At 41.1% G+C, this 21,111-nt stretch overlaps 1 protein-coding gene across 1 annotated transcript in view; it reads left to right on the forward strand.

Moving 5' to 3' along the window:
• The window catches only part of DST (dystonin), a 476,155-nt gene that overhangs the window by 92,589 nt on the left and 362,455 nt on the right, over positions 1–21,111 (forward strand). The window contains 1 exon segment of the mRNA XM_044917613.1: positions 19,067–19,274. Within this exon segment, the coding sequence (XP_044773548.1) occupies positions 19,067–19,274 (208 nt within the window).

A 21,111-nucleotide genomic window follows, 5' to 3' on the forward strand; every position in this document is an offset into this window, starting at 1 on the left:
AGGAAAATAATGTGCCAACAAAATAAGGGGATGGGAATTGCCATCAAAATAAAAAACAAAAAACCAAACAGAAGTCTTAAAGTTGAAAAAGAAAAAAACTGAACAGAAGAATTCAGTCGAGTTTCAAAAGTAGACACAGACCATGCAGAAAAAATAGTGACTTGAAGGATAGAACACTGGAAATTACCCAGTCAGAGGAACAAAAAGAAAAAAGTGAAGAAAGCCTACCAGAATTACAGAACACAGTGAAAAGAATCAATATTTGCATTATGGGAATTCCAGAAGAAGAGGAAGGGAAAGGGACGGCAAATATATTTAAAGCAATAATGGCTGAAACCTTCCCAAACCTGGGGAGAGCAATGTATGTCCAGATCTATGAGGCCCAAAGGGCCCCACATAGATTGAACCTGAATAGGGCTCCACTGAGACACATTATAATTAAATTGTCAAAAGTCAAAGACAAAGAATTTTATGAGTGGTAAGAGAAAAGAGAGAAGTTATATACAAGGGAGCCCCCATAAGATAATTGGTGGATTTCTCAAAAGAAACTTTTTTTTTAAAGATTTTATTTATTTATTTGACAGAGAGAGACACAGTGAGAGAGGGAACATAAGCAGGGAGAGTGGGAGAGGGAGAAGCAGGCTTCCTGCCCAGCAGGGAGCCCGATGCGGCCTCCATCCCAGAACCCTGGGATCATGACCTGAGCTGAAGGCAGACGCTTAATGACTGAGCCATCCAGGAACCCCCTCAACAGAAACTTTTTAGGCCAGGAAAGAATGGGATGACATATTCAAAATATTAAAAGAAAATAACTGTCAACCAAGAATTCTATATCTGGTGAAGCTGTCCTTCAGAAACAAAGAAGGGATAAAGACTTTCCTAAACATACAAAAGCTGAAGAGGTTCATGGCTGCTAGAACTACCTTACAAGAAATGGTAAAGGGAGCCCTTTGAGTGGAAGTAAAAGAACACTAATTAACATAAAAAAACACTAAAAGGTAGTGTAAATCTCACTATAATGGTAAATATATAGTCATAGTTAGATTCTGCAATATGGTAATAATGGTGCATAACTTACAACTCTAGCTTAAAAGTAAGAAAAATGAATATAACGAAAGCATCTATAAATACAGTAATTTGTTATTAGTTATATGATGTAAAAAACATGTCAATTGTAAAAGTAATAACTTAAAATGTGAGGGGGGAAAAGAACTAAAAGTGTTCAGTATATGAATTCTATTGAGGTTAAGTTGTTATCAGTTTAAAATAGGGTATTACAAATTTAAGATATTTTATGTAAGCCTTATGGAAACTACAAGGGAAAATTTTATAGTAATTATACAAAAAAATATGATAAAGTCAAAGCATACTGATATTAAAGACATCAAAACACAAAACAGGACAGCAGAATAAGAAACAAGGAGCAGTGGATCTATAAAACAACCAGAAAACAATTAATAAAATGGCAATAATAAGTCCTTACCTATCAGTAACTACCTTAAATGTAACTGGATTAAGTTCTTTAATTAAAAGACGTAGAGTGGCTGAATGGATAAATAAAACAAGATCCAATAATAAGCTGCCCATAAGAGAATCACTTTAGCTCTAAAGACACACATAGACAAAGAGTGAAGATATGGAAAAAGTCATTTCAAGCAAATGGTAACCAAAAGGAAAAAAAAATAACAAAACAGGGTAGCTATACTTATATTAGACAAAATACACTTTAACCTAAAAATGGTAAAAAGAGACAAGGTCATTTAATAATGATAAAGGGGTCAATACATCAAGAAGATATAACAATTTTAAATATTTATGTGCCCAACATCAAAGCACCTAAATGTATAAAGCAAAAACTAACAGAGCTAAAAGGAAAAGTAAACAGTCATACAGTAATAGCTGGGGACTTTAATACCCCACCCTCCACAATGGATAGATCATCCAGACAGAGAACCAATAAAGGAACAGCAGGTTTGAACAATACTACAGACCAAATGGGCCCAACAGACATATACAGAACAATTTATCCAATGACACCAGAATACCCATTCACCTGAATCACACATGGAATATTTTCTAGGATAGGCCATATGTTAGGCCACAAATCAAGGCTTAACAAATTTGAGAAGACTGAAATCATACTAAATATCTTGCCTGACCTAAATGGCATGAAATCTATAGATTTCAATAACAGCAAGTCAGTAACAAGAGGAAAACTGGAAAAACTCACAAACACGTGGAAATTAAACAACACTCTTCTGAACAATCAATGGATCAAAGAATAAATTAAAGGGGAATAATAAGTTTCTTGAAGACTGAGCACATGTGCTCACCATCTAGTCTTTCCATCCTGGAACCCTTACAGCATTGACCCCTTGTTCAGTGATAAGGGACATGGCCCCAAATGTAATCAGAATCAGAGTGGTACAGCACTAGTTCTCTGAACACAGGGCAGGTGCATTAGAAATCAACACTAAAAAGACAGCTGAATGCCCCTCAGATGATGGAGACTGGAGGGTGCACCCTAACGGACTCATGGGTTAGAGAGACCATCCAGTTGCAGTTCGTGAAATATTTAGACCCGAACAGCCCCACGCCCACCTGTGGGCGGCAGGGAGAGCACTGCTGGGAGGCCAGCGGGAGATGGGGTGGACACACAGGGGCAATGCAGCTGCTGCAAGCCTGCTGCATTTCCAAACCAGCGGGTAAACGATAGAGCCCTCTCCCTCTGCCAGGATCCACTCTGGCTGGTATTCCTGTTGCACCACTTGTTAAATATTTGGTATATCTCCCTGGCGAGAGGGAACTTCCTTGCCCCACACGTATTTAAAAACAAAAGAGAGGGGCGCCTGGGTGGCTCAGACGGTTAAGCGTCTGCCTTCGGCTTAGGTCATGATCTCAGGGTCCTGGGATCGAGCCCCGCATCGAGCCCCGCATCGGGCTCCCTGTTCCAGCAGGGAGTCTGCTTCTCCCTCTCTCTCTGCTGTTCCCCCGCTTGTGCTCTCTCTGTCAAAAATAAATAAAATCTTAAAAAATAAAAAAAATAAAAACAAAAGAGATGTAAAATAAAATGACTTAAGTGCTCAGCCCAAGAAAGGGAAATAAAGCAAATCTAAAGGAAGCAGAAGGAAGAAAATAATAAAGAGCAGAAATGAGGAAACAGAATCCCAAGGATCAATAGAGAGGATCAGCAAGACAAAACTGGGCAAAGTTGACACACTCCACTTAAGAGGACAGGCATCCCCACCTTCCTTGAGGTAACAGAACTCCCAGCTGAGACCAGGAGTCTCAGGATCTTGCAACTGCATCCTTCAACATGCCTGATGTCACTAAGTTCCAGCCAATGGGATGAGACTAAGATTGTGAGCTCCACCCCCTGGGCCGGATCATGGATTCACAGCCACTCAGGGGGGTGGGCAGCAGGACTCTGAATAAATGAGAGAGAGGAAAAACTTCTTAACCTGATGTGGCAGATGCTGAATCTGGTTCCTCTGGCTTCACTTCTAGTGCTTCTAGTACTTTCGTGAAGCTGAAAGCCTTTTCTAGACTTCCCTGTGACTTAGGTACTCCTTTGACCTGGGTTTCTGCCAGGCAGTGCACATGGTGGACTTCCAGTTGCAAGCGCATGCCGGGAGGAAGTGGTGCAGGCAGGGAGAGCAGGTTTTGGGGAGGGTGCAATGGCTATGACCCTGGTTCTTCAGGGGTAGCTGGATCAAATTTTTTACCCAGTTTTGTGTCCTCACCTAAACATTTATAATAAACTCTTCCTGTTTACAAAATAAGATTTCTTGAGACTAACAAAAATGGAAACACAACATATCAGAACTTATGGAATGCAGCAAAAGCAGTTCTAAGAGGGAGGTCCATAGCAGTAAAAGCCTGCATTAAGAAGCAAGAAAGCTCCTAAATAAACAATCTAACTTTACTCCATAAAAAGCTAGAAAAAGAACAAACTGATCCCAAAATTAGCAGAAGAAAGAAAATAATAAAGAGTAGAGCAAAAATAAATGACATAGAGGACAGAAAAACAATAGAAAAAATTTACCAAATTGAGGGTTGGTTCTTTGAAAAGGTAAACAAAACTGACAAACCTTTAGCCAGACTTACCAAAGAAAAAAGAAGACCTAAATCAACAAAATTATAAATGAAAAAGTAGATATTACAATTGATACCTCAGAAATTCAAAGGGTTAGAAGATGCTACTATGAACAACTATATGCAATGAACTGGACAACATATAATAAGCGGAAAATTCTTTTTTTTTTTAAGATTTTATTTATTTGACAGAGAGAGCACAAGCAGAGGGAATAGCAAGCAGAGGGAGAGGGAGAAGCAGGCTCCCCTCTGAGCAGGGAGCCCAATGCAGGACTCGATCCCAGGACCCTGGGATCACGACCCGAGCTGAAGACAGCCGCTTAACTGACTGAGCCACCCAGGCGTCCCGATAAGCGGAAAATTCTTAGAAACATGCAACATACCAAGACTGAATCAGGAAGAAATAGAAAAAATGAATGAACCAAATACTAGTAAAGAGATTAAATCAGTAATAAAAAATGTCCCAATGAAGGAAAGCTCAGGACCAGATGCCATCACTGCTGAATTTCAGCAGACAATTAAAGGAGGATTAACACAAATCTGTCTTAAACTCTTCCAAAAAACTGAAGTGGGGGGCGGGGAGAAAACAATCCCAAACTCATTTTACAAGGTCTGCATTATCCTGATACCAATACCAGAAAAAGACACTACTATAAAAGAGAACTACAAGCCAGTATTCCTAATGAATATAACTGTAAAAATTCTCAATAAAATAGTAACAAACCAAATATAGCATATTACAAGGATCATTCCCCATGATCAAGTGGGACTTATCCCTGGGATGCAAGGATGGTTCAACATACACAAATTAATCAATGTGATAAATCACATTCATTGGATGAAAGAAAAAAATTATATGATCATCTCGATGCAGAAAAAGCATTTGACAAATTTCAACATCTGTTCATGATAAAAAGCTCTTAACAAATTAGGCATAGAAGGAACATCTCTCAACATAATAAAGTTCATATATGATAAGCCCATAGCTAACATACTCACTGGCGAAAGGATGAAAGCTTTTCCTTTAAGATCAGGAACAAGAGAAGGGGGACTACTCTCACCACTCTCATTCAACATAATACTGGAAACCCTTGATAGAACAATTACTCAAGGAAAAAAAGGTATCAGAATCAGAAAGGAAGAATTAAAATTATCTTTATTGGCAGACAATATAATTTTATGTATAGGAAATCCTAAAGACTCAGCCAAAAAACTGTTAGATCTAATCAATGTGAATTCAGTAAAGTTGCAGGATACAAAATTAATGTACAGAAATCAGTGGCATTTCTATTTACTAACAACAGAATTTCTGAAAAAGAAATAAAGAAATCAACCCCATTTACAATAGCATCAAAAAAAAATAAGATAGGAATAAATTTAAGGAGGTGAAAGATCTCTATGTTGAAAACTGTAAGACATTGATGAAAGAAATCAAAGAAGGTATGATTATCTACATTTAGAATATGGGGAAGTTGGAGAGGTTAAATAACTTTCTTATGGTAGTATGAGTGGTGAATAATGAAGCTGGAGAAACCATTGTTGCCTCCTAACATAGCCTGATAAAAGTCTTGTACAGTCTTTCTTTCCATTAAAGTGTAAAACGTGAATTATAGCATGGGTTTCTAGTTCCCTGAAATGCAGTAAAGGTGATTTATAAAACTCTTATAAAGTAATATTGAAGCCAATTGTATTAATTAGGTTTCTTCAGAGAAACAGAACCAATAGGAGAGATACACACACAGGTTTATTTTAAGAAATTGGCTCCTGCGATTGTGGGGCAGGCAAATCCAAAATCTATAGGGCAAGTTGGCAGGACAGAAATTCAAACGAGTTGATGTTACAGGGGCGCCTGGGTGGCTTTAGTCGGTTAAGTGTCTGACTCTTGATTTCAGCTCAGGTCATGATCTCAGGGTTGTGAGATTGAGCCTTGCGTCAGGCTCTTCGCTGGACATGGAGCTTGCTTAAGTTTCTTTCTCTCCCTCTCCCTCTGTCCCTTCCCACTGGGAGTTAAAAGGAAAAGTTAAAAAGAAAAAAAAAGAGTTGATATTACAGGCTGGAAACAGAAATTTTCTAAAAAAAAAAGTTAAAAAGGAAAAAAAAAGAGTTAATATTATAGGCTGGAAACTCAGCAAGTTTCCTCTGTTGTAGTTTTGAGGAAAAAATTCCTTCATCTATGGGAAACCGTAGTCTTTGCTCTTAAGGCCTTTAGCTACTTGGTTGAAGCCAACTCACACCCATGGTCTAGTCAAGTTGACACATAAAATTAACCATCACATCCATCAACACTGATTTTCACTGAAGAGATTTTTGAAGGTACCTGGATTCTTCACGTGCTAGCTTTCTAGCTGGTTCCTGTGCTGTGGATATAGACACAGGACCAGTTCAGGAGGAAATACAGGGCCAGGGCAGAAGGGAACAGCTCTTTGTTTATTCCATAGCGTGCCTGTGTTTCTGATGGAATTCATCATACTGTTTTCTGGACGTGGATATACATTTTTAAAAACTCTTTTAGGCTTTAAGTTATTTTTGGAGGAAGCTATTGGATTGACTGGGTCTGAAGTCCCAGTTGAGAAAGGGAGGAGAAAACCACCTCGAGGAAGGAGGAAGGTTAGGGGGTTGGAATTCATGCAAATCATAGGTGTGCAGTATGATTAAGGAGGTGGGGGGGGGGGGGGGCTGCAAAGCCAGAGCACAGGATTGTAACTGTTAAGAGAGCCCGGCAGTGGACACTGGAAACGAATGGGTGAATTTGCTTTATAAGCACAGTGGAAACAGTTTACCAGTTTGCTTGTTGTAGACAAAAGTCAGAAAAATATGGGTATTGCTGTTTTAATGCTTTAAGTAGCATAGTATCATTATTCTGAAAATGTTATAGAAAATATGTATAAATGGTATGTTTACTATATTCTCCAATTCCTGTGTGAAAGGGGACAATGAACAAGATCATTTGTACACTCTTATTCTCTGTGTGCATGAGCATAAGGACAAATTAAGGAATGAATGATTCAGTAACACTTTGGTACTGGCATGCTACCATCTCAGCAGACCCTTGCATGACCCTGACCAGCTGCAGCTTCTCTAAGGGGCGGATTTCCATTATCACTCATTAGCGCCTGGGGGCCGGGGCTGTAGCTGGAAGGAAATGCAGGTCTCTTGGAGTTTGGTGACTAGCTAGCCTTTTACTTGAAACCAGTCTGAGTCACACTGAACTTGGGGGCTTATCAGAGAAACCCCACAGCTTGAGCCTCCTTGTTTGACTTGCCTGGGACCCACTCATTTTTCTGCTGCCCTTCTCTGGCTCCCCACTGTTACACTTGTCAACTCCTTCTGGTAAACTACCTTACCTCCTTACCCTGTCAGCCACATCCCAGCCTTCCCCTCACCTTCTCTTTTCCTAGCCTCTAAATATTTCTCACATTCATCCTCCTTCCATCACTAACATTAGTGATTTAGCTCAGGCTGTCATTTGCTGGACTATAACAAGAATTGCCAACTAGTGTCGTCTTGAGGTTGACCCATGACCAGTCCATTCTCTCCATGGCTGTCAGGGTCATCCATCTGGAAGGGCGAACTACTTATAACCCTTCAGCAACAGTCTGGCTCCTGCAAGGTCGAGTCCAGGCTCTAGCACTGCATGCAAGGCCCTTTATGATCTCCATTTATCATCTACGTCCCCAGCCTCATCTGCTGCCTCTTCCACTGTAAGTTTCCCAAAGCATCCTCTGCTTTGCCCTACGTCGTCTCATTCTGGGGTATTGGTTAGATAACTTGTAGGTGTCAACATCCTTTTCCTCTTTCCCCACTATTTTATTAATTACCTAATACCCACCTTGGAATAAAGTGGCAGTAACCAAGTAAGCAAGCAAGTGTATTTACTTCTACTCTGGTTCTAGAGTAACTCAAAGTAGCTTTAAAAAGAACAATGATGCTGAAGGAAGAAGGAGATGGAGGAGGGTATAGCTGCTGTGGTGATCTTGTTGGTGGGCTCTGTGTGTGTGTGCGTTTGTGAGACAGACAGACAGACAGACAGACACTCAGGACATTTGTAGCCCTAGTTGGCAGAGCTTCCTCTTTGAATCTCTACTCCCATGGGACCCACCTGCTGAAGCCAAGCTGCGAGCCAGTGGATTCATTCAATAGATAGTCATGAGGGGCCCACTCCCAAGAATGGGGATTCTAAAGTAAATATGACACAGTCACTGCCCACACAGTGAGTTTGACTCTTAGGCTATAAACTCTAGTGTGAGATATATCATTCTCTCTCTCTCTCTCCTTTTTCCTCTTAACTTAGGTTCTGACTCCCAATCTCCCATTATGCTGGGTTGGATATTCCTTGCTTCCTCCATCTTGGAGTTGTGTTAATGTTTTGGGTTCTAGTAAGATGCCAAAGTGTCCATGAATAGGAGGGAATATTCATGTCTCCATGTTGTGCTGACACATGCCCTATGCCTGCCCCATTGGGCTCTTTAGGCTGTTTCTGGGCTACTCTCAGGACACGGGGATCTTGAAAGGTATACCATAGGGTTGGTCCCTCTAGACATACCAGGCAGCCTTCTCTTTATGGGTCATCTTCTGGGATTCAAGAAGTCCCCTGCTCCAAGATCCACAGATGTTCCCTGTAGCCCAAGAGGGCCTCTTTTTAGTCTGGGGAAAGTCCTTTTCTTCAGAACCCTTTGCCCCTTTCTACAGCCCTAGTCTCAACAGATTTAGGTTTGCGGAAAACAAAAGCCAAGTGTACTTGCAGGCTGTTTCTGCTTCTTGCCCTCGCACATGGCTTCCCCTAGGGATAAAGCAAGGAAGGGACAGAGCCAGATTACCTTCTGAAAGAGAGATCTATTACAAAAAGAAAATGAAATCTGAGGGAGCCCTTAGAGTATCTGTAGGGGCTTTGAGCCACATAGTTGTTCCAGATGGATCTCAAGTGTTCTAAGAGTGGGATGTACAGCACATCTTCAGGAAAACCCAAATGTTAGTTAAGGGCATTTGGAATGTACTTAGCATTTATTCCCCAGAGGAGAGGCTATGCTTGGACTGGGCTACCACCATCCAGTATGAAACATCCCAGCTGGGCCGAGTTTTCCACCAAGTCAGCTCGGGGGCAATGGACTTCCTTATATGCAGGCAGTGATTCATGACTCCAGTCAGGTGTGGCTTATGGTAGCAGGGTTATGTTATGTTCACTTACCACACCTGGAGCAAGCACTGTTTTCCTCAGAAAGGGACAATGGAGGGGTGCCTGGGTGGCTCAGTTGGTTAAGCGACTGCCTTCGGCTCAGGTCATGATCCTGGAGTCCCAGGATCGAGTCCCACATCGGGCTCCCTGTCAACAGGGAGTCTGCTTCTCCCTCTGACCCCCCCCCTCATGTGCTCTCTCTCTCTCTCAAATAAATAAAATCTTTAAAAAAAAAAAAAAAAAAAGAAAGGGACAGTGGAAGTGCCAAGCACTTAAAATTTCATGTACTTGGCTTCAGTACAATAATAAGGCACTTTCTTAAATGAAAAAGTAATTTTTCCACGTAATTTAAGCGGTAACTCTTTGAAGTGAGAGAATAACTATGTAAAAGCTGTTATCAAAAGCAATTTTCTGAAGTCGCATTAATGAAGATAGGTAATGAAAATGAAGGTATAAAGACACAATCCTGCTTATGTTTCTACAGGGAAAAATTGAATACCTATAATTGCTTTTTTTTTTTAACACTAATGTGTTTGTCCTAAGTTTTCATTGTTGTTTCCAACAATGGAGACAATGAATTTAAAAGAAACAAAAGAGGACTCTATTGGAAAGATACAAGGATATCCCAAAGAACTGAAATGTTCAACAAAGGAAGGATAGGAAGGATAGATATGGAAACTGCTTTCTCCATGTTGGGCATTGCTGTAAGCACTTTTCATGTATTGTTTATTCTGCTACAACAGCCTTATGTCTTATTCACTGTTATGTTTCCCATTTCTCAGATGAGAAAACCAAAGCTCAGAGAGGTCAAGCAGTTTTCCCAAGGTCATATAGCTTTTTCCCAACATTCAATCTTTGGCACAGTATGCACATATCTTTAACTTTATAACTAGACAGTATAGATAGTAGTTGGGGTTTGGTCTTTGCAAACGTCCTGTGCTTCTATCTTAGGGCCCCACATGTGTGATCATAGCCCACATCTTCTTTTTAACAGAAGTCAGAACTATAACCTGGCTGTTGAAAGTATTTGGCATCAAAACCCCCCTCTGTGACCTACACAAAGGGAAGGAGAAATATTTGGTAGCAGATTTGACCATGGGTAGGGGCCAGACAACAGTGGGGGTCAGCAACAGTAGTGATGGGTGGGTGGGCCTGCCAGATTCATGGAGATCATGAGCCAGCATTTACAGAAGTCATACAGTTTGGTCCCATTTCCTTGACATTTGAAATGTTAACTAGGGTTCTTGGGGATGGAGCAGAATGAGATCAGCACTTTGATGTCAGCAGGAACATGGAGTCACCTATTTCTGTTTAACACTAATTTAACTGAGATACTTTGATAGCCCTCTCCTTTTGTTTTGTCCTCTGAGGTTTCTTCTTTTTTAAACTGTCATCCTATTGATTGCCATTATCCCTTACTTTCCTCACCTCCGTGGTTCCTTTACTTTCTGAGTGCAACGGTCTTACCCATCCTTTCATTTATGGCTTAATTTATGCTAGGGGCCACAGTATCATAGATAAATGAAGTGGGCCAGGTAAGGACCCTGTCAGAATGGAAAGCACATGTCCTTTCTAAAAAGGGAAAGTATTGCTAGGCTCAATGCTTCACATCTACATTTTCATGAAAAATTCCCAATTTTTAAATGTTTGTCATTAGTCAATTTTAAAAAATGAGTAGGCCAGTCACAAAGCATCTGTAGAATGGCTCCTTCAGTAGTTGGCAGTTTTGGACATAATACTGTTGGAGGAATGAGGGAGGTGGGGAACACTTGAATCTCCATTCTAGCTTCTAAAGGGACTGTAGATGCTCTAGTCTGCATCTCTCTACTAATTGGCTTTGTATTATTAATCACATCTTTATTTTTTATTTATTTTTTTAAAAAAGATTTTATTTATTTATTTGAGAGAGAGAGTGTGAGCGAAAGAGAAATCATGATCGGGGGTAGGGGCAGAGGGAGAGAGAGAAGCAGGCTCCCTGCTTAGCAGGGAGCCTGACATGGGGCTCCATCCCAGGACCCCGGGATCATGACCTGAGCCAAAAGCAGACGCTTAACCACCTGAGCCACCCAGGTACCCCTTAATCACATCTTTATGTACATATTTACATTATCATACTGGAAGAGATATTTTTCAACCTAACCCATTAAGATGATAATATTTGAATATAAGTTGGCTGTTTTATCACCTCTACTCTTCCAGTTGGATTTTAAGCTCCTCTGAGGCAGAAGCTTATGTATGCTTAAGACATATTTTTAATTGATTGATATAGTGAATATCCATTTAAAATATAAGATGAAGTATTCTCTAGTCAAAGAGATGTTTTTGGTATTAGAGTTTGTCTTCCTAATGTGATTCTATTTTGTGGGGCTGAAAAGTGTTGTGTTTGTTCTTCTTTTAGGCAAATTATTTGAAATGTCCTTCCTCAGTTTGGAAAGACTATCTGCAGGTCCTCAAATGCAGACTAGTTCTTGATGTCTCTATTTTTATAATTTTAGTATGACTGAATGAAGCTGGACTTGCAAAAAAAAAGACTATTTGTAAAAAATTTTTACAAATATAAAAAAATTTGGTGTTTTGATACCTAATATAATTTTTCTTTCATTTGTGATCTTTTGGGGGGATTTGCGGAGGGTGTCAGAACACATAGGACCAAAGAATATTAGAGTTGGGAAAGAAAAGTAAATTCAACGTTCCACTCAGTGAAGGCTTGGTCCCTTGGAGTAGGAAGATGCTCGCTACCATACAAAGCAGTCTTTCCACTTTTAAGTAGTTGTATATTTTTGTGTGGTTTTCTTTATTGTGAACTGACAGCTGTCTCTGATCATTTCCATCCTTTGGGCCTAGTACTGAGCACAGAACAAGTCTACGCCTTTTGGGCTCCCCAAATACATGGTAAGATCTTTGAGGACTGTATGTTGAGATATTTCTCCCAGTGCCTACGAACCACATTTTAGGGCATTTAATAGCATGTAGTTGAGAGCACAGGCTTTGGGGGTCAAAGGACCCAGATGGAAATCCTGGATCTACTTTGTACTGATAGAATGGCTGTGGACAAGTTACTTAACCTCTCCAAACCTCTTTCTTGGGTTTCAGTGAGTATTAAATAAGATAGTGAATGAAAATTCTTAGTACAGTCCCTGACGATGGTCATTCAATAAATGCTGTGTATAGTTAGAACATGCTGGTTAGACTGAAAGGAAGGAAGTCTTGCAGAATGTTTTAGTGCTAAGCCAAGACTGCCTAGAATCTAAAGCCAGGCTCCTCCCAGAAATGAGTCTTTGATGCTTATCTTGGAGAGCTTCTTATATAGCTAGAGGAAAATTATGTTGTGTGAGCTTAGTTTCCCCAGAAACATAAGACCAAGGAACACCCTTAACTAATGCATAATCTTTCTACTCTAGGAAGAGTTTGTGTCCTGAATTCCAGTGGTCTTCTTTCATAGGCTGATGAACTGGGCCTCTCCACCTAGAAAGAAAGCTTTGACTTCTTTAATTCTTTGCCCAAAGCCTCCTCCCGGGAGTGAGATCTAAGAAGCTTCCAGCTTCCCTTCCTTCTGACCTCTCTTTCCCCCTGACTCCACCTAGGCTCTTCTTCCTCTCTCAGTTAAGTGCTGTTGCAGTTCTCCCCTAAAAGGAGAGAGTGAGAGACAGCTGATATCTCATCAAACTAGAAGCCCCCTTCCTCTTACTGTTTAAAGGTGGTTTCCGGGGCTCCCGGGTGGCTCAGTCGGTTAAGCGTCTGCCTTTGGCTCAGGTCGTGATCTCAGGGTCCTGGGACCGAGCCCTGCATTGGGGAGCCTGCTTCTCCTGCTCACTCTGCTGTTTCCCGGACTTATGCTCTCTGGCTCTCTCTCTCGATCTCTGTCAAATAAATAAAATCTTAAAAAAATAAAGGTGGTTTCCAGATGGGAGGCTAATTAAGAGTTATTTATTTGATGAGAGAATACTTGAATTGTTCAACTGGTTTTGAAAAAAATTTAAAACAAGCACATAGTCCCCATGGTTTACCATAACTCATTTTGTCTTCAAGGGGTTAAACACATTTTCTTACATTTTCCTTAACTGTTTTCTTCAGCATCTGTTTATTTGTGCTAAAGATTGTTTTCTCTAGGATCTTTAACTAATGTTAAGATAATGGGCCCTTGCTTTTTTGACTTATTTGACCAGTAAAAAACTAGTATATAAGTTATTTTGGGGACCATACTGTGTATTTTTACATAATATGCAAGAAGCTAGTATTTGTACTTACCTAATCAATAGGATTTTAAACAAAATTGGATCTTCACATTTTTAAAGTTTTGATATCTTTCTTTTTGTTTATGTAAAATATTAAAAAATGTGATATTGAACCAACTTTATGTTTACTGGACTATATATTAAATGAGTAACAGTGGAGCCTCTTTTATATCCTTCTGTCTAAAACTCTGCTTGGGACTGAGGCAAGCACATCACCTTTCTCTGGTGTCTGGTTGACATAGGCCACTGCTTTGGTGCTTCTCTAAGTGTATATCAAGAAATGCTATGAGAAATCACTCAGATGTACACTACCACTGTGTACTTGCAACTCAGGATTTTGATGTTGTGAGAACAGGCCTAGACTAAGCAATACTTAGAGAAACTGAGAAAGGTCTTGTTTACATTGTTTCCCCCCAACTCTTCATTTTGATAATACTCAAATGTGTAGAAAAGTTGAAAGCGTAGTATTGTGACTACTTATTATTAACCTATTGCTATATTTACTAGTTCTCTCTGTTTTTATTAAAATAATTGAAAATAAGTGCAAACGTCATGAGTTTCTTCAGCCTGGAAGGTAGGGATAAAGTGTCTCAGGATAAGGACTCTTTCCTGTACAACCGCAATATCATTATCACACCTTAGAAAATTAACAATAATTTCCCAATAATATCTAATAAACAATCCATGATCCATGTCCAGCTGTTCCCAGTTGTCTCTAACATGTCTTTTTCAGCTTAAAAAAAAAGTATAGAATCTCATCAAAGGTTCATGAATTTGTTGTTATGTTTTATTTGCCTTTTAAATTTAGAACATTCTCTGTTTTTTGGGTGTGCATGTTTCTTGACATTGACCTTTATGAAGAGAGCAGGATAGTTATTTTATCAATGCCCCACAATCTAGATTGTCTAATTGTTTCTTTTCTTTTTTTAATTTTAAATATTTTATTTATTTAAGAGAGAAAGAGAGCATGAGTGGGGGAGAAGCAGAGGGGGAGGGGGAAAGAATCTCAAGCAGACTCTGAGCTGAGTGGAACCCTGCATTGGGCTCGATCTCATGACCCTGAGATCATGACCCTGAGATCAGGACCTGAGCCTCAACCAAGAGTCAGATGCTTAACTGAGCCACCCAGGCGCCCCTGCCTAATTGTTTCTTTTTTTTTTTTTTAAAGGCTACAGGATGCCTTTTATTTTTATTTTTATTTATTTATTTATTTATTTGACAGAGAGAGAGCACAAGTAGGCAGAGTGGTAGACAGAGGGAGAAGGAGAAGCAGGCTCCCCGCTGAGCAGGGAGCCCGATGTGGGGCTCGATCCCAGCACCCCGGGATCATGACCTGAGCCGAAGGCAGACGCTTAACGACTGAGCCACCCAGGCGCCCCTGCCTAATTGTTTCTTTACGAGCTTTTTAGTTTTTAATCTTTTGGAAATATATTTACAGAAGTGTGCATAAAATATAGGTATGCAGGTTTGTGGAAGTTACCTTTCCAATCTCTGGGATCCTAAAAGTCTGGCTCTTTTACAAACCCTTATCTCTGCACTTGTTTCTCCATTGCATTTAGAGAATGCCTAGTGCAGAGACAATTTCCTGGCACTTTCCTGCAGATCAGGGTGCTAAGGCTGGGTGGCTTCCAATTTAGGCAGTTCTATTGTACTTATCTCAAATCCCCCACCGGGGTTTCAATTAGAGAAGTTATTGTTTAGTTCCCCTTCTAAAAATGTTGCATTCTGTAATTATCTTGGCTTTAAGAGATTTGGGTTGTTTTTATACCATGTGAATGCACTGGCTATTAGGAAAGTCACTTTAAAGTTTTGGTGATCTAATTCAATTGTTAAAACTGCCTTAATAATTAGGTTGTAATAAGACACAATACAGGGTGTTTAGGTTCCTCACAACCTGGTATTTTTGGTTGTAGAGACCCAGCATCAGTCCAGAGGTGGCTCACAGTCCTTTATTTAAAAAAAAAAAAAAAAAAAAGGCCAAATGTTAGATATATTATGACGTAGGCCAACTTTGTCTTTACTCTCCTAATTACCCTTGCTTCTCTTCCCACATACTCCACAGTGCTTTCCTATTTCTCTTGTTCTCAACACGAATGTCAAATGGTGATGACAGATGATGGTGTAAATTGGGGTCCTTAACCGGGAGTCAGTGGGTCAGTGAACCCAATAAAATCAAATGCAAAGTTTGTGTTTATTTGCCCATGTGCTCTGTGATTGCTTCCATAGATTGCTTCAACTTTTCAGGGGTGCCTGTGAGCCCCAAGTGGTTAAAAGCACTGGTTAAATAGTTACTTCTTCCTAGGGCCTTTGCTGTTTTCTCTGATTCTTGGCATAGTATCTTTCTTTTTAATAATCTTTTTATGTAGGGGCGCCTGGGTGGCTCAGTTGTTAAACGTCTGCCTTCGGCTCAGGTCATGGTCCCAGGGTCCTGGGATGGAGCCCTGCATCGGGCTCCCTGCTCGGCCGGGAGCCTGCTTCTCCCTCTCCCACTACCCCAGCTTGTGTTCTCTCCCTCGCTGTCTTTCTCTCTGTCAAATAAATAAATAAAATAAAATAAATAATCTTTTTATGTATTTGTTTTGGATTAAAAAATAACAAGGAATAAAATTAAATCCATTTATTATATTAGTCAACACCCAGAGGTAATCATACTGGTAAAGAGTTATCTATCTACCTATCATCTGTCTACCTATTTATCAATCACTTATCTATTTATCCATCTATACACACACACACACATTTTTTAAAGGAATCATTCTATATGAACTACACTTTGCTAAGTGTAGATCGATAACACTTTTCTTTAATTGTTGCATTGTAGTTCATTATATGGATATAATGTAATTATCCAGTCTCCTATTCATGGACATAGATATTTATATTTTAAGAGGAATCAAACCTTAGGCAACGAGAGAGATCTTGGGGCTTTTGCTGGTCACAAGAGCCCTCTTCCTTTGTCTTATCCTTGTAAGCCCCACATCAAAGGTGAGGCTCTGGATTTTGGGCCATAGAACATGTTTGCTTTTTCCAAAAAAGAGAGAACTGTACTCTTAACACACCTCGCTCTAGCCCCCAAGATAGTGACATGAATTGGTAAGTCATTTCAAATCAATAAAGCATATAATAGTTTCATAGGATTGGTTGCCTTCAAAGCAGCTTCTTTTAAATCCATTCTCAATTTTCAAGGTTCAAATGGGCCTAATTTTGTATAGTTTACTTACATTTTTAAAAGTGTTTATGAAAATTATTATGGAAAAAACCCTAAAACTTTCTTAAGATGCTTGAATCGTGTAGCCTGGGAGACTTTACCAAATATAAATATGTATGATTTCCCTTGGTCTGTGTGTCTGTGTCTATATTTTCATATGATATATTGCTGAAAGAGGTGTTGCTGATTGTCTTTTCTTCCTTTTTTCTCTTATCTGTTTACCAGTGACACTACCAGATTAGAGGCTGCCCCAGTCAACACCCTTGGGTCTAGGGGTAGTAACTGTTCCCATCTGGCTGTGTGTGATTAATGGTGTTTATGTCATGGCATAAATCACATCTTGCTGTTCAATCAGCTGAGACTCTGGCCATTAAAAAAAATTACTCTATCTATAAAAATCAATAACCAGTGGTTTTTGGAGAGGAGCAGTTCTTTAACAGCTATTCCCTAAGTCTGTCTGTAAAGATAAACAGTCAAATTACTATAGTCACTGAAATTGTGCAGGCAACAACAAGAAATATAATCTCACAGATAAAGGATGACCTTAAGTAAGGACAGGTTGGAAGCCATTTTAAGGAAGACAAGGCAACCAAAGAAACCCAATACCCTTTTGAAAGTGTTTAAGAACGTCACCCTTTTTCATGGATCCAGCCGACAACACCACCTCAGAGAGCTCAAGATGAATTTTCCGAAAAGCCTGGAAAATAAATTAGGTTGATAATAGCATTCTGTGACTGACTTAATACCACTCACAACTCTCTGTGGACTCTAGCTACAATATAGAAAATCAATTTTATTTATTTACCTCATGTTTGCCTCATACATTATTGCCACGAGGAGAACACGCAAAATCTGAATAAATAAATTAGCCAAGGTGATGAAATGTCAGGTAAGATAAAACGGAAGACCCCTTCTTCGGGAAAGAACAGAGCTAAAGATGAACCTTAGACACTTTACTTTGTGGGAAATATTATGTGTACTGTTAAAATGGTGGTGTTGACCCTGTGTAACAACATGCCTGAATAGACAGAGGCAAGATTAATCGTCCCGATTCACTTATAGTTTGCTTCACAGGCTGTGGGTGAGTGCTTTGGGATGTTCAGCCACTGCTTTTGTGAGCAGCCCAGTGTTTGTGCTCAAATCGGAGTATGCCTCACTGATTTCTGCCTGCAACTTGCTTCTTAGGAATCTGCGACAGCAAGATACAGTTCAGGAGTTTGAGTTGTGCCAGTTTTGCCATTTTTATAATGCGCCTTACTTAGTTAGCCAAGTAGAATTCTAAATGGGAAAGTGAAGATTTCCCTTAGATACTTCCTTTATAACTCTCTTCACAGAGCAGACCACATCCTTATGTCCACAGTAAGCTGGTGGTTCTCTACATAATCACAAACCCAACTCCATCGAGAAGGCAGGAATACTCTCTCATGCCCTTTCCCTGTATGGAAGATAGAACCCTTTTATGCAAGATACGATCCCGCAGATTTGTTCCTACTGGATTAAGCGAGGACTAACCTTCAGGCAAAGTGCTTTGGTGGAAGCATCCTGTTTCTCATTTCACTGTGTAATGACCAGGAGCTGAGAAGAGATCTGTTTCCTGTCACCGAGCCACATCATCCTCATTTACATTATTGGCAGCTCTCACTTGGCTAGAAGTTTAAATTATCTGAAGAACTCTCAACTGAGTTCAGATGTTTGTTTATTGGAGCTGTCTTAGGCTTCTGAAAACAGTCTTTTGTGTTCTCCCTGGCTTAAGAAAAGCTCTTCTCAGAATCTGCCCTTCCTCCCTCCTTGCTCTCTTCTGGGAACCTGCTTCAATCTCATGAAGCAAATTAAATAAAGAGGACAAGGGGCTTAAAACTCGTCAGAAAGGAGACTCCAGTGGTGAGGCGACCTGAAACGGAAAGGAATTTGGACTCAACATCCTGCATTTGTGCTTTGTTTTTGAAACTTCGAGTTCGTTGCATTAATGAATTAACCAGCAGCCTAGTAATGGAAAATGTTTCTCCTGTCCTCGTGGGGGAGCCAAATACTATAGGTTTGTAACAGGAAGGCTGTTGATTCTGGCTTCATTGTTGGGCCAGTCATTTGTGAGCTGGTGGCCGAACCGCAGGCCACACACTTCTGTGCAAATCTTCCATGTATCGGGACTGCCGGGGTTTTGTTTCTGCTGTTGGAGACGCGGCCGAGAAAAGATGGTGAGCCCTGGGCTTCATTTCTTGTTTGTGTATCCTTTCAGTACTGAGGATGGTGCAGGATGCCAGACTCAGTTCGGGGGCAGGGAGGGGGGCTGTTGAAATCCATGAGCATATGTGAGTGTTTTGCTGTTAATGCTTTTTTCTGTGTCATCCTCTGTAGAGTTCCGGGAACGCGTCCTATCGCTGCTCTATGTCTTCCTCTGCGGATTTTTCTGATGAGGATGATTTCAGTCAGAAATCTGGCTCTGCATCTCCAGCTCCGGGAGACACCTTACCCTGGAATTTGCCTAAACATGAGAGATCAAAAAGAAAGATTCACGGGGGCTCGGTGCTGGACCCCGCTGAGAGGGCAGTGCTTAGGATAGCAGGTAAGCGCATCCGGGGAGGGGAGGGACCCCGGTCGAGAGTTGCGGAAATTCATCCATCTGCGCCCCCGGGGGCCATAGCTGGGAGCTGTGCACTGGGCAAAGATTTGGGCTCAAGGTGGGGGAGGAGGATGACTATGTTTACTTTATGCCCGATTTCTATCGAGAAAGCAGTTTGCCCAGCCTGCTGGTGACTAAGCTATTTGGCCCTGTCTTCTGGTTGGATGGATTGATACCTTTGAAATGCAAGGGGATATTTACAGACATCTGCATTAAACTTCCTTATTTACATGCTGTAGCTGCTATGACATTCTGAAAGTATTAACTTCTGTGATTCCTAGTGTATTTGCTAGAAGATGTGAGAAAGCTGCCTTTATTTCCATTTTTGCCCAGGGACACTGAGCTCCGCAGATTTAACTGGGGTGGATTCCTGGTGTTTGGTACCCAGGATTGCAGAGGGAATCAGCAACTTGGATGCCATTTTTTTTTTTTTAATGTAGCATCTCTGTCAGCATCATGTGTCCATAGCAGCTTTCTGCCCCTGGTGCTTTTGAGGGTTTAGCCATCATGCATTCCTGATTAATTAATATAGGGGAGGTGCCAACGTTTCTGTTCTGTTACTGGTGTTCCCTTCCACTGGCCGTAAAAGTCGAACCAGAAGGGATGGCTTGTTTTCCCCATCTGAAAGCTGAGACCACTGAGGAAACCAATCCTCCAACCTCGCAGTGTCTGTTTGGTTTCTTCGTATGTGTTCTGTGCACAAGACTTGCTTCCTGGGGTGATTGGTCCTCAGTTCCCTCAATAATTTTCGCTCTCTTAGAATGGTAATGGGTAGGATGGACTAAGTCTTTTGGGGCTCTTGCAAAGGCCAAAGGTCAGGTTTTTTTCCAGAGCTGGTTTCTGCAGCCAGTGGATCTGGTTTCCTTTCTTCTCCACTCCCAACCGACTCTCACTCTGGGGTGGTGGTTGTGTGCCCACTGAGTTTCTTTTGCCTGCCACTGTAATGCAAAGCTGGTACTTTATCTTAATCCTCTGAGGGGGCTGGGGGAGGACTAGTCCAGATCCCAGGCACCACAGCAGCAGAGACTCCCCTACAGTCCCCCCATGGGATTTTCTGATGAGGGGGTAGACAAACAGCGCTCAGCCAGCCATTCTCTAGTCTGGGTTTCTGGGGCAACAGCCTTGAGCTTCTTCGGGCTTCTGTTGTGAGATGCTGCCTGGTCTCTTCCAGGCCTTGAGGGGAGGGGTGGAGCGTCAAAAGGGTGGGACGAGGGAGGATCCAGGAGGGAGACTGGGAGCCAAGTAAGAGCAAAACAGGGGTGGCTTGGGGGAGCTGGGACAGACCTAGCTTTCACTACCCTCCTCAAGTACTAAAAAGTGTTTAGTCACTGAGGCCTGACTCCTTGCCCTGTTGAGACACCTCCTCCGCTCCACTCCCCCACGCTGCCCCTCCATGAGTAGGTCTGAGGCACAGAGAGGAGGAGAAAGTGCCTGCAGCCTATCTTTGGCTCAGCAGAAAGGGATGACAAGGTGAAAGGAGGGTGATGAGAGAATTGAGACAGATGCCTGTGTTCCGTTCATTTTTGTGGAAGGAAGAAGGTGCTTCTGGCTTGAGGGTTTTGTTGGTGGTGGCAGACGTGGATATTTTGCTTTTGGTAGTGCAGGAAGGGTTTATGAGAGAAGGATGGGTCAGGTGTTTGTCAGGGGGAATGAGATTATATAAATTGAGGAAAATGACTAGGCCGGAAGTCCGGAGAAGTTGGGGTTACTAATTGTCTGTGTACACTGTAGGTGGGGAAGAAATGGAAGAACTGGGGGTTCTGATGGGAAGCAGTGGACA

The sequence above is a fragment of the Neomonachus schauinslandi genome, chromosome 8 (genome assembly GCF_002201575.2).
Source record: "Neomonachus schauinslandi chromosome 8, ASM220157v2, whole genome shotgun sequence".
NCBI classification, from domain to species: Eukaryota; Metazoa; Chordata; class Mammalia; order Carnivora; family Phocidae; genus Neomonachus; species Neomonachus schauinslandi.